The sequence below is a fragment of the Pezoporus flaviventris genome, unplaced genomic scaffold, assembly GCF_033815535.1.
Source record: "Pezoporus flaviventris isolate CSIRO_AGI_PZ_B2104156 unplaced genomic scaffold, CSIRO_AGI_Pfla_v1 ptg000066l, whole genome shotgun sequence".
NCBI classification, from domain to species: Eukaryota; Metazoa; Chordata; class Aves; order Psittaciformes; family Psittacidae; genus Pezoporus; species Pezoporus flaviventris.
In genome coordinates this window covers 14,183,075-14,200,299 of record NW_026892614.1, presented here as the reverse complement: position 1 = coordinate 14,200,299, position 17,225 = coordinate 14,183,075, and the positions used below count along the sequence as shown (strand labels likewise).

The window sequence follows — 17,225 nt, the reverse complement described above, 5'->3', positions numbered from 1 at the left end:
AAATGCAGTAAATTCTATAGAAAAACCACCCCACCCCCCAACTCTACCCTCCACCCTCTCCCCCTGCCCCAGCCCATCTTTTCTGCAACTATAGCTATAGCCAAAGGCATAAAGCTGCTGCCACAGTAATTTCAGTATTATAATTTCATTTTTTCTTGCCTCAGCTATATTGCAGTCAAGGAGCAAAAGAATCCCTGCAGAGGACACTTACTTTTAATCTTCACCAAAGATGGCAGACTTAAGGTACCATTCCGCTTGAAAATCTGCTGCTACAGGCAATAAGTAACAACACGGACACATTCTGATAAGGCTGGCTGTGTTTAAACTGCTTCTGCATCAGACAGTCCCATACAGAAATAGTTTAGCTCAGTTAATAGTTTTAAGACTGATAAAACACTTAATTTTTGTGCATTTTACCTTGAATAAGCACTCAATCACAACATGTAATAACTGCCAAGTTACATTCTGTGTACTTTCTGAGAAAGAGAAGCACATTTACATCATGTAGTGAAAGGCTACACATCTTTGTCTTAGTTAATGACTTCCATACTCCTCCTGAGCATAAGCATGCCAGGGATCTTACAGTAGTCTGCGTCTCTCTGTGAATGAATGTTAATTTTTGAGTAGCACAAAGAAAATCCTGGCAGACAACAACCTAAGTTCTTGAAATCCAGTCAGAATAAAAGATACTTTGACCAATCCAAAAATATTTCATCTTTATTTAAACGTTCAGAACTGAGATTTGAACTTACTTAAACTCGCCGAACAAATGCATCTGGCTTCATTACCAGCTTGAAGTAAAAGCTCCCATGGAGTGCAAGAGAGAGGCTGTCAAGGTATTACTTTTAGTTTCTATCAGTCAAAAGATCCACAGCCATCAGCAACTGTAGTTCAATCTGTCTGCAAAGCACAGATGCACTGAAACAAGGCAAGTATTCTATTTAGAAGATTTGGCTTTGTAACCTGAGGGAAGGCAAACAGAAGCTGCAGAGAAGTCTTGTTTCCATATGAACTCCTCCATGTATTTATTTTCCTCACCGCAGTTGTTAGCACAGGTATACACCACCAGTGTTCCCCAGTCAATGCTCTCTCCAAGGCTGTCAACCTGAAGGTGGTTCAGGAGCTGTGGCATAATCTTTTATAAAGGAAAAACAAAGGTTTAGAGGTAGACCACAGGTCTCTAGCCTCTCCCTGCATGTCTTCTCAGAGCCAGTCCTGCCTTTATTTACGTTCTCCTACACTAAATTCCCAATCAAAGCTACTTGATAACAGAGCAGCTCAAATACAATAAATTTGGAATTCCCAACACAGTATAGTAGATACACAGGGAAACAAAGGCATGGCCCTACTTACTTGAGATACAGAAGTTTTATCTAAGTGCTGCCTGACTTGCAAGCCTCCTTCCATTTGAAATTACCTTCATAATTGTTTTCTCTTTGCACTACATTAAGTGTATTCACCAAATATACACGTTCAGCATTCAGAACTATACAGCTGAGTGTTTCCAGCCAGATGTATTTCTAAGTCACGTCAGGAAAGCTTTTTTCTTTTTTAATACACAATACCAGACTCCTATGACTTAAGAGATGGCTCCATATTCACCAGTGGTCCATTTTATAGATGGTGCAAATTATCAGATGGGAACCTACCTACTGTATGTGGAAGTTTTCAACGAAAAAGCAGTTACAGTAGTAAATGAGGGCTCTGTACCATTTAACGTAATTAGCTTGTAGCAACTGCAACCACCCCACTCTAACTACAAGTCAACACCTATACAATTAGATTCTGTTAAGTCTCAACTATGTTGTCTAATTATCTGTAAATGAATCTACATACCTGGAATTCAAAAATCCTTTTGGCACCACATAAGCAATTTGGGATATCTTTTTCTTTAGGTATATTTTCACCTGCTACCCAGATTGGGCCTTCTCCTTCTCTGCAGTATCTAATAATCTGAAATAGAGCAGAAGTTAAGCTCTTGAGGCTGTCTTTTCATCTTGATATAGAAGTGGTACTTAATGACAAAGCTGTAAGATGGTCATTTCCTTTAAGTAATACCCATGGCAAAGTCTATCAGTTGTAAATGTGGTACTTTAAATAAGACAGGCCCTTTATATAAATTTTCTTAACAAACTGAATGATGGAAGTATTCATACAGCTTTTTTTTCAATGAACCAGAGATAAACTGCAATGATTTGTACTGCTCTTATGATTCCCATTAAGGGACGCAGAAGTGTGAGGTCATGTATATTATAGTCTTGGGACAAAGGAAGAGCAGATTGATAATTAGCATACACAAGTGTGCAGAAAAGTCAGGAATGCAACCCAGCTCTTCCTGTTAGCAATTCTGCACCTAAATGAAGGGGACTCTCCTGATGTCCAAGGAGAAGGTACTTTCAGACATTCATATCCTTTGTTGTTCTGTTACTATCTAAGGATTTATACAGGAAATCAGGCATTATCAAAGATCAGTCAAGATGGGGATGGTAGGAGTGATGCATCTACTCCAAGTAGAGGAGGGAACAAAGTCTCCTACTTTCTGGGTGTACACCTTAACCCCTCAGCTAACCCCAGGTAAAACACAGAGATAATATCTTCCTTCTCCACCATGTTCATGGATTTAGGCCTGTTTCCTCTGAATGGAAGAGAGACATGTTTCTATTTGACAATGAGGCTTTTTTTCAGCCTCTTGTGTTAGCAAGCAATAGCATGGGGGAAGATTTCTGGTTCAAACAGTTGACATTTTAGAGCCATCACTAATTTCTTCAACCTTAAAAAAAAATCCAAACCACCCCTCCATGCAGCTGGTGACAGTGACAGAGCTCTTCCCTGCAGTTTTGCTTCAGCTGAGAAGGGAAGCCAACAGGGCCAAAGGCTGGGGAAGGGTGCAGTGGCTCACTACCTCCTTTGGTTAAACCGCCTCACAGGATGGCAGGTCCCAATCCTGCCAACATTGGCTTCACCCCCCCGTGCCTTCTCATCCTGACCAACTTCTGTTTTAGACAAGTGAGTAGGTGCTAAACTCTTACTTCAGCATGAATCAAGTTCTACCCACAAGGAAGATGAGGGAATGCTTCATGAGGGTTAAGGTGTGGGAAGGATGAGGGGGCATCCCTGTTGCCGTATCTAACGGTAGGTACAGAAGGCAGTGAAACATTGTCCAGGTGCAGCACGATGCTGGGCCAGAAACTCTTAAGCTCTACAGCTGCCCCATCTTCTGACCTGCTCTGGTTCAACAGCTATTCGTTCTTTAAACATCTGGAAAATCTTGTCATCTTCAGTCTCGTGTTTTGCCATAGCTTCCAGTGTTTCTTCATCTAAAGACTGACATGCTTCACCTAAAGAAAAAAAACCCAAAGGTTACAGGCTAATGCGAGACAGCCAGAAACTAAAAACAATACTGCACCTGTGAGTGCATTTTCCTCTCAAGAATCATTTCCAGTATTCTAAGACCAAAATCATTCCAAGACTCCCCTCCAGTCCGCTTTTTGTGACAGTCACACACAGATCCATTTACTAGTGTTAGGTGCATTTTTAAACATAAATGTCCACACTTGAATGCCTGAAAGGGAAGGAGTTAATCTACAGCAGTTTGTGGCTCCTAGTGGGTATCACAGAGAATGCTGAACCTTCAGAACGTGACATCTGGAAAGGCCATCTGTGCTGTGTGTGTGCCAGGCTTCAGTTTCTAGAACTGAAGAGCATGTCTGTTACAGTCCAACATTCACATCAACATGGTGTACTGAGCAGTCTCGAGATGGACGTTTGGGAGCCCAGCAGCCTTCCCAGTACCACCACAAACACTCTGCCTGGGTGTGTTCAAAACTGCATGGTGAGCTGCAAACACATCATGCATTTTTGGGGAAAAGGGGAAAGTGCCTGCACTTCAGCTGCTTAATTGAAGATCAATTAAAATAGCCTCAGAACAGCTTTCTTTAGCGCAGACAAGCAGGTTTGTTACACATTTTCCATAAATTCAGACAAACTGAACTAAGTCAAGCCATGTAACTTGTCATGTCAAGCCATGTAACTCAGTCTCCTGATTCCAAGAGTGTCCGGCAGCCCGTGCTCAGGGTCCCGTATTTCTCACTTGTGTTGTTTCTTACCTGCAGGAAGCACAAAGGGACACAGTGTAACTCCCAGCTACCTGCAGCTTCACTGCAGCAACAGCCACTTCAACAGCTCTTGGGGTTGGGGCTTAGTAAGTCTCTCCCCTAAAAACAACTTATATTATGGGATGTCTACAAAAAACGTAAATTACAGATGACTGTAGATTTAGCCTTTTGGGGAGCCACTAATTTACAACGTACACTTAAAAATTACAGTATTTTGTATTTTAAAGACGTGATGCAGGCTTCATTAGAATTATATCTTCTTACCTGCACTGCTTGTGACACAGAATTCCTCTTGCTCTTTCAGGTCCTTTGATGTCTCTACAGCTACTTGTTCATCATTGGGATTTACAGTGCTGTCAGCAATCAATTCTGGTTCCTCAGGTTCTATCAAAATTTCATATTCTGGAAAAAGGAATTCATTATGCTCTGGAATTGCATCTGCTGAGCCATCTACAAAACAGAAAACAGATACCATTTGTTATCTCAGATTTCACGTCCTTCTCCCCCAAAACTACATAGCAAACTACGCAGCAAAAACAACAGTGCAAACGCTGCACAAGCAAGTGTGGTTTTGTCCTGGGTTCAGCAGTAGCAGTCATTTTTCTCCTTCTTAGTAGCTGCTGCAGTGCTGTGTTCTTGACTTTCAGCCCGGGAACAGCGCTGATAACACCGATGTTTTTAGTTACTGCTCAAATGTTTACTCTGACCAAGGACTTTGTGAGTCTCATGCTCTGCCAGGGAGGAGAAGCCAGGAGGAAGCAGAGACAGGACACCTGACCCAAACTGACCAAAGAGGTATTCAATACTACAGCACATCATGCCCACTATATAAACTGGGGACAGTTACCCAGAAGGGCTAGACCACTGCTCGGGTCAGGCTGGTTATCAGTCAGCAGGTGGTGAGCAGTTGTATTCTCTTCCTTTGTTATTTCCCTTATCATTATTATTATTGGCAGTAGCAGTAGTGATTTGTGTTATACCTTAGTTAATGGACTGTTCTTATATTAGCCCGTGGGAGTTACATTCTTTTGATTCTCCTCCCCATCCCTCCGGGAGCTGGGGGAGGCATAAGGGGGGGGAGTGAGCAAGCGGCTGTGTGGTTCTGAGTTACTGACTGGGCTTAAACCATGAGAGGTTTACATCCCTGACAGGAAAGATTTTACATTAAGAAAAGTAGAAAACCACAACAGGTGGCACATTGCTCTGAATCTGTAAATCCAGGAGACAGAGAAGTCAGACTAAACAGTGTCAGCAGACACATTTTAAAAAACAAACCCTGCAGTTCAACAACTCTGTGTATCACTCACTCTAACCAGCATATGCACACTAGTCAAGTGTGCAACAGGTGCCCCCAAGCCACACTGGTTTAGTGCTTTTCATCTGTATACCCCAAGTAGGCAATGCTTCCACAGACACATCAAGTGTTCCTTCTGTGACAGCAGTGTTAACTATGTGCTGGTATGTGCTTCAAGTTTCCACTGTTTCAATGAAATGTTTCGACTGTCTGCCCCATAACTTGATTTGCACGAGTCAACTTCTTATGTTCTCCTTATTTCCATTTCCTACAGAGTCTTCAAGACTAGCATCCTTAACAATGCAGGACAGGGGCTACACTGCACACACCAAGTTTCACTGCCCCGCTAATCATACGATACTTCTGAAGACTAAAAAAACACTTTAAAGATCCTGTACTTGTCCTCTTAGCAACCAGCATTCAAACAGGTGTATGAATGAGACATGAGAGCAGCAGAGGGGATAGTGTACGAAAAGTGTCTCTAGAAGAGCATCCTCGTGGAAACCTCTCTTTTCTCCTATTAATGGTATCCTGTGAAGGCAGCACCTTTCTACATTCCTTCACAATTTCCAAGTCTTAAAAGTAGCCTGCAAAGCAAAAAGACTGGTCTACATCCTCTCAGCATTTTAAGGCAAACGGAAAAAGATCTTTGGAAGAGAATAAAAGTCCATCTTACATTTATCAGCCTTCCAGGAACAACACGTTCTTAAGTTAGATGCTAACTAAACATCTAAGAGAAAGAAAAGCATCTGAAAGAATTGCTAAGAGCTTCCTCGCAGCTCATCAAACACCACAGAAGACACAGCCACCTTTCCTGTATCCGCTGCAGGCTCATACCCCAGTAACAAGGTAGGGTACCGGCAGCGCTTCTCGGCGGGCACCCTGCGGCCAGACCGCGGGCCACCACAGCCCGCCCAGGCAAGCTGTGAGCGAGCCCCCCCGCTCGCTCTACCGCCGGAGACCCACCTCCGCTGGCGGCGTGCTGCTCGCAGGAGCGCCGGTGCCCCCGCCGCCAGTCCAGCGCCTGGTGCTCTGGGCCGCAGTAGCTGACACGGCGGCAGCGCCCGCATGCGTGCGGCCCCAGGCAGCCGCAGACGCGACAGAGAGCGGCGCCGCCGCGGAGCCTGCGGGGAGGACCGGCGGCAGCAAGCTCCGGCGGCGGCTCCTCGGGGGGCGGCTCCTCGGGGTAGGTGCTGTTCCGCCGCGGCAGCTGGTTCCGGAACACTGCGGGCGACAGGCGGCGGTCAGCGGCGGCCGAGGGGCCTCGCCCCGTCCTCACCCACCGCCCCCCGCCTCACCGCAGAGGGGCCCCTGCGGGCCCGCCAGACGGTAGCAAGCGGCTCCACGGCAGGCGAAGACGAAGAGAGTGCGGTGGAAGGCGTCAGGGCGGTCGCGCAGCGGCGCGTACAGCTGAAGGAGGAAGGCGCAAGGCTGCTGGCAGCGGCCGCAGCGCAGGGCGGCGGGGCCCGGCAGCCCTGCCTCGCCCAGCCACGCCGGCCGCCCCCCGACCTTACTGGGGAAGTAGGCGCTGCGCAGCCGCCAGGCCTCGGCCGGCCCCACCGCCGCCGCGAAACCCAGCTCCACGCCGGCCGCCATGCTGTCGCGGGAAGTGCCGCCGGCCGGCTTCCCCTCGCTCCGGAAGCGGCCGCCCCGTACCGCCCTCCTCATACCGCCCCGACCGGCCGCGGCGGGCGGGGCAACGGCATTGAGCGCGCTACCCGCTGCGGGCCCCTGAGGTGCGTCAGGGAGCGAGGCGGGAGGGGCGGCACGGATTTAGTCAGGTTTTACATGTAACAGTCATGAAGTAATTAAAACAATGCCCAATTGCCTACAAATAAAACAACAGAACCTCAACCAGATCCATCCCAAACAGCAAAACCCAATTAGCCATTCTGGTTATTGCCAAAGGTTTGATTTGCTCTGTTCATAAGGGCTTCACATTACATTTAGCCAGCCAGCAACATATTTTTCTAAATATTAATTTTAATAGCAAGTCTTTTAATTCCCCATTACATTTTCATATCCATTAAATACTTGAAACCAATCACACTTTTTGTTACAAGTCTAGAAAACTGTATTGAAGTACCCATTACTGTGCACATTTCTTCATAAATATTTATCAAAATGAAAGAAAAATACCAACAAAAAAAGAAAAAAAACAAACCAGCAATGTTTAATCCGTTTTAAAAACCAAAACACGGTGAGGATACAAATACAATCTAAGCCTCATGGCAACAGTTTCTAAATGACAACGGTGCTGAAGAACACCTCCAGACCCCTGACACTCGCAGGCCGCCGGGCAGGAGGCAGCCTCACTTCCTTGCTCCCATGCCTGGTCCCTGCTCCAGCAGGTGCTCCCATCTACTCACAGCATCAGGAACCACTCAGAGTCGTGCAGCCACAGGCTTCTGTACAGGTATCCTGGCATCTAATGAAAAGAGTTAACACTCAGCAAAATGGTGTAAATACCACCCCATTAAACTACTTTTTCCCTTATTTTCCTTGATCACTGGGTTGCACAGTGTTCCAAATAAAGAAGGGAGATTCAAAGCTGCAGTCAATGACACCAGAAAAAGTATTGTAAAACAATAACAGAAAAAAATCATGAGGATTTTTATACAGATAAATCTAAGGAACTAGTAGGGACAAAACACTGCATCTAATCTGTGTGTATTGTCCAAACTAATTTATAACTTGAGGAGCTCTCTTCAAATTGAACAGAGAACACTTACCAAACATATCCAGGATTTTATTAACAGCTTCTTGATTTACATTGTAAGTGAACCCACTGGACCTACAGTTAAAAGGAGAAAAAAGTTTCCTCAATTGGCATTTCTTATTCCTGTCGTTTCTACGCAAATAATCTGAATTACACATTTTCATAATTCCATCATAATTTTTCATCCTACCAGCATACATATTAATTTTAATGACATGGCAGACTCCTAAGTAGATTGTACTTAAGGACAGTTACAGTTTTTTTTATCCTTCCTCTTGCTCACAGTGCTCATGTCTCTCTCTCCTCTTGATTTTTATTAGGGACAAGTGCAGGAAGAGAATCTTTTGTTTGTTTTCAATCATATAATTTTCAAGACTATCTGTGAAATTGAACCAAATCTTCAGATGATGACAAATTCTGTTGCACTTGATTTATTCCTTTTACTTGAAAGGGGAATTTAGCTACAGACATGTATTTAGCACAGTCAGGCGGCTGGGGACATAACAACAACAGCACTTTGTGTACTTTTCAAGAGCACTACAAACCTTAACCAATTCATTTCCATAATAGAGGCACAAGCAAATAGCTTGGGGTCATCAGCTGCCAACTACATTCTGTGAAACACTCAAGACTGTGGACTTGTATGAGGAGCTTTCATGGTCCTACTTTTAAATACAGTAAGAAGCTCTATGACACATTAATTTGATAACAGGAAATTGTGTCACTGTACTTTTGTGTAACAGTTGGTTTTTAATCTTAGGCCTATAAACTATGAACTGTGTTAAAAGACTTTAATGACTAAGCTGTCAAATTGCTTTGAGATGTCAGTGCTGACACACCCCCCCCCCCCCCCCCAAATTAGTATTCCTGATTATTGCCTATATTTTCTGATGAGGCTTATTGTAACACAGAGTAACTCTTCTATTTAAAATAAGCAGGACTGTTCTCTTTGCTTATCGAAGCCTTGGGAAAACCTTTGAAAACCAAAAGATAAAGGGAGTCAGAAGAAACCTACTAGTGAGTTAGATGGGTCCCATGGGAGTCTTTTCACAATGAGGGGATGCCATTCTGCTTCTACAGCACTTACAGAAAGTAAGGACCTGGGTCTTCATCGTGACTCATGTGAATCCAATAAACCTTCAGCTGACTGGTGCTCAGGCAGGCACTTCACACTAATTGCTCAGCCATCAAGAATTGCCAGTAAGACCACCCACTGACTTTTATACACCGAAAAAACAATGTTACTTACATTTTCTTCTTCTTTGCTGCACCTAGTTGTACAAGAGCTGCTAAGGCATTTTTCTGCATGTCAGAAGACAATGCTTCATAACACTGTGTATTCCCTACAGAGAAAGCAGAAGCATAATTAAAAGTCTTATCACTGACCATTAACAGGCTACACTTGTAATACCCTATTGCAGAACAGCTGTACACACCCTTTTCAAGAAGTTGAAAAACAAAGTTGCGGACTCCAGGTATAAACTGCTTCTCCGTAAAGGCTTCTTTTGCTTCCTTTGTGAGGTATCTGAAAATTAACTAACATTTAAAAAAAAAATTAGCACTTCTTTCCTTTTGATTATCAGCTTGTTATGAATTACACACAGATGTGTCTTCATTGGTAAGTAATAATTACACTTTGAAAAGTGTAGGAAAGGAACTCAAAAGGTATTATTGCACAGAGCATGAGAATCCTAACATTAAAATAAGGTTCCGTATTACTGTAATAGTTACCTTAGACATTAATTTACCATCCCTGTTCTCACAACCAAAACTGTGTTGTTGTCTGGTTTTTTTTTAAAGCAATACCTGTTTTACAGATGGGAAAAAAAAAATGGGCAAATCACTACAGTTCAGCCCAAGTCTTATACCAGATCATTAACAGTTTCCACTAGGTTCAAATAGTCTACAGTCTCACCAGTCTTACATGGACATACCTGAGGTTTTAGCCTCCTGTTAATTAATAAGCAATATGCAAGTATGCAATGTAAGTGTTTAGTCTTATTAAAAACCTTGGAAAACCAAAACAATTAAAAGATATGGATGCAATTAATGAGTCCTCAAAAAGCTATTAGATAATGAGATGCAAACTCATTTCCACACCCAATAGGACAGCCCACACAAAATGAATTAAGCAAGAGCTCGTCCTAAGAAAGCACAATGAACCTATTAGCAGCACACTCCCCATGAAGCTTATAAACCCACAGTGGGCCAGCACATAACAAAGCAGTTACTGTAACTGGTAAAGTTTAAGCCAAAAGCTGAAATCAGGATCCTGGGGAGAGGGTTGTGTTTAAGATATTTATCACTGCTATTTCTCAACTCTTGCACTCCCCAGCCATGCAAACAGTCACTATTTATACTCCAGAAGTATCACAGCTCTCCTGCTTTCCCTATAAAACACAGGAGAGAAAAAAGAAAATTTCCAAAGAACAGCATACCTGATAACCTTCCACAAAAGGTCTGAACATAGTTGACAAGAAAGATACTATAACACTTCCTTTGTTCGTTGGGTAGATTTCCTGCTGATTTGTTTGAATGGCATCACATTTTGTAAGTAGAAAACATCCTTCCTCAAAATCCTGGGGAAGAGAAGCATAACTGAAATTTTAATATCTACAATAAGTGCAGTTGCCTTTTCGCATGAAATCAAACCACAAAAACTATACAACAGGACACCACTTCCATTTCTGAACTCGGTTCTCAAGAGACTTGAACCAAAGTTTTCCTATATACCAGAAATACCCTTACAAAAAGGCAGTGGAAATGTCTTCTTAAATACAGCTCTATCTTGATGCTCAACAAGCCTACGAGCAGAGAAAGTGCCTGTGGCTGCTATTTTAACAGCCACACTAAGCTCCCACATGATTTTGTCAGAATAGGGTCAGGTTCTCTGGCTTAAGGGTTTTTGGTTTGTTGGTTTTGGTTTTTTTTTCTGTGAGTGTTTTTTATTTATTTTTCAAGTCAGGTTTGCCCTTATCTCATGTCCGCTGTTTGCAATAGATGGTAACATAGTTCACTGACCTGCCTTCTACAAGAGAGGCAATGCAATGGCCAAAAGTTAAAAATTACAGAAACATCAATGACAGAATCATTTTACTGCCAGCATTGGCATAAGGGGGTGGAGGCACAGGACACACATGCAGAGAACATGAGGGGATAGGACATAGACATGGCAGAGAACACAAGGAGTTTGAATGCAGACATGACAGACACATGGATGACTAGAGGAGTAGACTGCTCAGAGATTGCTAAGAGATCCCTTAATATAATAGCAACTCTTTCACTTGAATGCAGTAAAGTCAGTCATAGCCAGTCACCTTCCTGTTCCCTGCTTGGTTTTGGTACTTAAGAAAAGGTGCAAAAGGCAACTAATGGTGCCAGTAAGCCTTTTGAAAAAGGCCCCATTCTCTTCAATATAAAACAAAAATCTACAAGATTTTAATATAGTTGCAAGTCTTGAATATTCCTGTGAAAATTATACTTGTCTCTTTCTTAGTGCAGGAAAGATCACAAACCTTACCATCAGATATTTGGCCTTTGCATTGATAAAAGTCACATTTAATCAGTTTTAAATCCAAATAAAAACTACACATGGACATACCAGTTGATATTGGGTATGACATTGAAACAGGGTTTTTACTGATAAACTTGTGCTCACCTGCAGTTCCCTCTGTCTGGACTAGAGCCAGCTCCAACCCAGCAGGATGTGTACAAACCAACATAGCAAGTTCTACTGTGCCCTATAATAAGGCAGTATGCAGGAACAATACTGGCTTTGTCTGAGTAATGGTTGTATGGGGTGTGGGGTGAAAAGAGGGGAAACTCTTTTCAAGCAAATAAGATACAACTGAAGCTTCCATAAGACTCTCATAAGGAACACAGTTATGCCATTAGGAAAGTTCTCACTTCAAAAACCTTCACAAGGTGCACCACCACAACTCTGTAGAAGATTGTGGCTGCAGAAATTTAAATCAGCCTTTACTATAAGCACTTCCCTCATAGGGCTTACAAAGTACTATATACATCTACACAAGATAAATGCCAGCAATAAAAAGCTACAAGGGCTCAACACCATGAACATCAAAACCTTCAGAGTTCAAGGTATCAGAGGAATGTTAGCCACAGAGTGGATACTGCCATGCTGAGTAGTCAAGAAGTGGGTATGGAGGCACACTTTAACAGATGGGGCACTGGGTGTTGGCAGAGTCCTCTGGTATCCCTACCATCAAGGCCACACACATGGAGCTACACAAAACAACTGATCACAGCTGCACTAGGAGGAGTATAATAAACCAGAGGACAATAGGTACTTAAATTTCAAATTGCATACTCTGTCTGTCAAAGATAACAAGGGCACACAATAGTTGATCATTAACTGGTATAATACCTACAGTTTAACTTTCTGAAAGAGCAGCAGTGCCCCTCTGCTACACGGTCTGCAAGAGCTTTTAGGAAAAATCCTGGTGTACACTCAATGAGAATTCCCATTTTCCCTGTTTTGTTTCTGCATTGACAGAACATGTCCACACTGTGACAGAATTCAATTAAATCGCTTTTTTTTCTTCACAGCCTAAGGTCTCTTTCATAACTGCAGAGCAGGAGGACAGTGTTTAAACTTCATTTAAAAGACTGCTTTTCATATATTTTAAAATTTGTGCCCGAAGACTGATAGCTTTATGAAAAAAAACCAAACTTCTGCTACAGTTAATTTTAATAGTTCAGAATTGGGCAGTTTCAGGATTTTTAGGGTTTTAATGGAAGGGATGGGAAGATTGCATATGCAACCTTGTGGATTCAGTCAATGTTTCACAACTAACCAAATGATCCCCCTTTAAGCTCTCCCTCCCACTTACAGATCAAGCTGATATCACTTTAGGTGTTTATCACAAAGCACTTGTTTGGCAGAGCCCTGCAATCAGATACTATTTTAGTTGGCTGTGTTACTATCACTGTTTTTGTATAAAGGATGCTTTTACCTTCAATGAAATGCCAGGAAAGAAGATGAACTCATCAGAAAAAACATCTCTCAAGAAGCTGAAGTAGTTATAGACTTCCTCTGAAAAAAATATTGTAAAGTACTATTGTTTAAAAATCTAATTTAAAACACACAAGTGAAAAGCCACTTAGTCCTTATTTTAGTACCTATTTCAAATAAAATGGACTTGATATTAAAAGCATACATACATATACAGCAGAAACTACTACAACACAACAGGAAGTCCCCTAAGCACTTGATTCAATTGTTACCAAGCGGAAAAAACTGGGGGTTGTACCTTCTCAAAACATGCATTAAATACCACATAATCAGATGTTGCACAGAACTAAGGTATGTGTTCTGAAAGTTTCTTTAAGAGCCAAGTATTGGAAAACACTGAAATACTTCAGAAGCAGTAATGGGAAAAGAAGACTGAGAACTAGCTGCACTATGCAAGTGTAATTTGTAACCCAGAAAGCTAGCCTGCTGAACACCAACAAAATTAGACACTTGGGAACTGGGACCTGCTCATCTTAACCCTACCTTCTCAGGGTACTTTCAAAAATACCAGAGGGTAAACAAACAGAAAAGCCAAACAAAATACCTCTGTCCCTTCCCAACATATCCACCTGGTGCCATGGGACCTTATCCAGGATCCTAGGTAGCTGCCACTAGCAGCTGCAGGAACCTCGTGCTTCTCTGACAGCTGACAGTACATGGAGCACAGCCCACAGACTGTCAGGGCTACCTACCCAAAACATACCTTTTCTGAAGCTGCGTGTCATCTGCAAGGCAATTGCCACCAGAGAGGGACGCACAAACACATTCAGCAGCTGGTTTCTGTAGGTGGCACACATGAGGATGGCCAGGGCATGCTTGAAGACGATCTCCCCTACAGCTCCATCTTCCACTCCTTTGTCATTTAGGACCACATGGCCATCGACAAGGCGAGCAATGTTGGAATGCAGGGTGAGGCCAGACATGACTGCTTTTTTGGCACACAGGTTATCTAGCAGGAAAACACAATACTTGGGAAGATGCAAAAGGGGACATAACTCTATTGAAGGAATCTAAAATGCACCAGTATTTCATCAAATTTTATGATCGAAGAGTAATTATTACATCAAACATGTTCAGTTAGAGAGATGTTCTAAAATAACCCACACCAGGAATTTGCAGCCTATGTGTAGTATGAGGTGGAGAGAACAAATTTCAGACATTTCTGTAATTAAATCACTTTAAATTCTTTCGCTTGCTAACACAGATTTCACATACAATCACCTTGAATTTTCTTTGCTCCTTCAGCCTACTTCGTTCCAGTTTTGCTAAAGCTCCCAAGTTTCTCAGTGCAATAAGAAGCAGAATTTTGAGCAAATGATTTTGCAGTTCCTGTTTTTAATATAAAATTTCTAACAGCCAAGCAGATGTTCTGCCTGTAAACACCAAGCAGCATGACAAAGGCAGAAACAACAAGCTGTTTGGAGACAAGAATGGACAGGGTACATGTAGTTGCTGACTTGGTGATATCGCCAAATTAGCCTTTAAAATGTATTTATTCTTTCAAGTTATTGTCAATACAAAACAAAACAATGAACCCTGTTTCTATGCAACTGATACCTAGAGCGGGGCCAGCACACTCCAACAAAATCTGCTCAGTAGTTGTCATTCCTCTATTTTGTTACCATGCCTGTTTGCTATTCCATGACTATAGCACAATTCTACTAAAACAAAAGCTTATTCATTGTTGCTAAGAAAATAAACACAATATATAAGCAAACCCAAATGTAGTATGTTTTTCAGTTTACTGTGCAATAAGATTCAAAATGATGTTCAAATGTGGCCATTAAATTCTTCCTTTTACCAGTCTGGCAGAAGCAGACCTTGTCTGCATTTAGTGCAGTGCAAATCCCTGAAAGGAGAAGTGGTTTTCTTCCAGAAACAACAGAATTTTGTTGTAACTCTAGCTTGCTCCTATTTCTTTACTGCAGTAGTGAGAGAGAGCCTTGATTATACACAACTACAGAAGCAAAGATCCATGGATTAAGTCTACCTGCGCTGATAAGATAAATGTACTTGCACTACGCAGTATTTTTACTTTGCTGTCTTTACTACTTATGTCCTGAGGCTCTAAAATTAACTATCTGTGTCACCTTGGCTCACACAGGGAAGTTTAAAACAACTGTTAAGAAAGTTTGGAAGGAGACTCAACCCTTCAGTAGCCAATATGCATGTATACATTGTGTATATTAAAAAGAGTGTATGTGTGTATAAATGTATAAATAAAACCACCAAAGAAGCCTACTTCTTTGAAGAAGATCTACTTCACCACTGTTTCTGGGGATAAAGTAAAAATGTAAAAATAAACAGATAACTTACAGTTTTGATTTTCTCTCACCCATTTGTTTCTGCTAGTTCTTCGCCACAGTAACAATTTTTACCACAGTCAATATCAAGCAATAACTATAGTGTTCCACTAAGTTAACTGCTGCAGATCATGGAATTGCCTGGGCTGACGTAAGGTTCAAAAAGACAAACACTAGGCAAACCTCATACTCTAATACAAGTACCTTTTAATTTCTTCCTCATTCCACTCTTTGGGATATAACAATAAAACATCTGTTCTGCTTCCACCAAGCTGGTTTTTAAAGTATGATCTTCTACAAACTAAGTCAAACCTTCCATGTTTTAGCATCATTTTTAGCATTTCATAAAATCCATTTACAATTCCAAGAAAATGTTCTGTAAAGTTGTCACCATACACTGCCTCCACAGAAATACAGTTTATCCTTCATGAGCAACAAAAGCAATAGAAATAACACATATTTTGCATACCAGGCCATTCAATGAATCCTCCAAAAGTCTGTGTTAAGCCTTTAAGCCACACGGTCTTTTCTATTAGAAGCTCAAAATCCATGGCTGGCAAATTCTGGAGCAGGACAGCAGCAACTAACACCCATGGGCTCAAAACCATGTTTTCTATTTGCAGAAGCTCCATTTTGTAAGCTACGTCACTGACAAATTCTTGGATATCCTCAGATGGCTTTTGGGGAAGATGCCTGGAAAGAACAATGCAGTTCAAGGTAAAGAGCTCAAAAAAACTAAATATAAATCACACCCATCCTTCTTTCTCTTGTATTGCTCCCATACCCATAACTACTTCATAGCACCCAGCATCTATACTACTGAGAAGCACAGAGAAAAACATCAGTAGCTTTCAGACAGTATTTGAAATAGATCTCTATTGATAACTGTACACTTGCTATTGTCAAATAAAATTCAAAAGCTTAATGTTTTATGCAACAAATTGCAAAAAGCACCCAATCCAGTCATAGTTACAGCTCCCTGGCACACGAACACCTAACTGTTTGCAGAAATAAAGCAATAAGGGAGAGAAAGACGGAACTTTTAAGTAGCAAAACCACTGAAATCTCAGAAAATGGAGTTTTGGTTGGCTCATGCATCATCATTAAATTTAAAAATGGCATCTCCTCAACACAGTACAAAGCTATGTCAGTAACAACCTGTTTCAGAAACACTCAATTACAATCACGATAAACCTCTGCCCAGACAAAACAGGTTTGGCGGTCTAAATAGTCAGATGGAGGGGAGGTGACAGTAGTTAAAAACAAAGTACAAGAGAACACCTTAATTATTTTACATAGGTGAGGACTAAACAAATGCTTTTCATGTGTATACACTACAGAAAGATGTGGTACCTGGGAACCAAATTGTATGGGCACCGATTTATTCTCCCAGATGCCAAGGTTCTAAGTGATACTGGCTGGCCAATGTAGATATGTATGGTACCAAAATTGTCACTGAGGATTCTTCTGGCTTTTAACAACCCCTATGAAAATGGGAAGAGCAAAATTCAAATTTTGGTGCTACAGGGTGTGTATACATTCACCTATGTGCCATTCTTAAGGAATTTACATACAGATGTAGATTCTTTGGGCTTTGGGACTCCTAGGAGTTCATATGCATAGAGGGATTCTTCTAATATCCTCTCATAGCTGATGCTGATGGGAACAAGGTACGTATCAAAGACTTCACGTTTAAAAAATGGTTCCATCACAATGCTGAGAAGACCTGCAAATTGGAAAGAAGTCACTCGTCTTTTTC

The 17,225-nt window shown here is 41.8% G+C and overlaps 2 protein-coding genes across 3 annotated transcripts in view; both read right to left on the bottom strand.

Annotated features, from left to right (window-relative positions):
* Window positions 1-697: 697 nt before the first annotated feature.
* Window positions 698-7,017, bottom strand: PDCD2 (programmed cell death 2). Its single transcript, XM_061471342.1, has 6 exons — window positions 6,708-7,017; window positions 6,376-6,633; window positions 4,380-4,565; window positions 3,223-3,338; window positions 1,837-1,953; window positions 698-1,135 (listed from the first exon to the last, which is right to left on the bottom strand). The coding sequence occupies exons 1-6, from the start codon at window positions 7,003-7,005 to the stop codon at window positions 938-940; spliced, it is 1,173 nt and encodes a 390-aa protein (XP_061327326.1). The 5' UTR covers window positions 7,006-7,017; the 3' UTR covers window positions 698-937.
* Window positions 7,018-7,754: 737 nt separating this feature from the next.
* GNPAT (glyceronephosphate O-acyltransferase) overlaps window positions 7,755-17,225 on the bottom strand; it is a 20,253-nt gene continuing 10,782 nt past the window's right edge. The window contains exons 7-16 of one of the 2 annotated variants that reach the window (XM_061471337.1): window positions 17,041-17,192; window positions 16,820-16,950; window positions 15,936-16,159; window positions 13,867-14,112; window positions 13,105-13,184; window positions 10,567-10,707; window positions 9,565-9,664; window positions 9,378-9,471; window positions 8,142-8,203; window positions 7,755-7,837 (exon numbers count right to left, since the gene is read on the bottom strand). In XM_061471337.1, the coding sequence (XP_061327321.1) occupies window positions 7,794-7,837; window positions 8,142-8,203; window positions 9,378-9,471; window positions 9,565-9,664; window positions 10,567-10,707; window positions 13,105-13,184; window positions 13,867-14,112; window positions 15,936-16,159; window positions 16,820-16,950; window positions 17,041-17,192 (1,274 nt within the window). In that variant the 3' untranslated portion in view covers window positions 7,755-7,793. The remainder of the gene's footprint in view (window positions 7,838-8,141; window positions 8,204-9,377; window positions 9,472-9,564; window positions 9,665-10,566; window positions 10,708-13,104; window positions 13,185-13,866; window positions 14,113-15,935; window positions 16,160-16,819; window positions 16,951-17,040; window positions 17,193-17,225) is intronic. The other variant, XM_061471338.1, reaches the window with a different exon arrangement.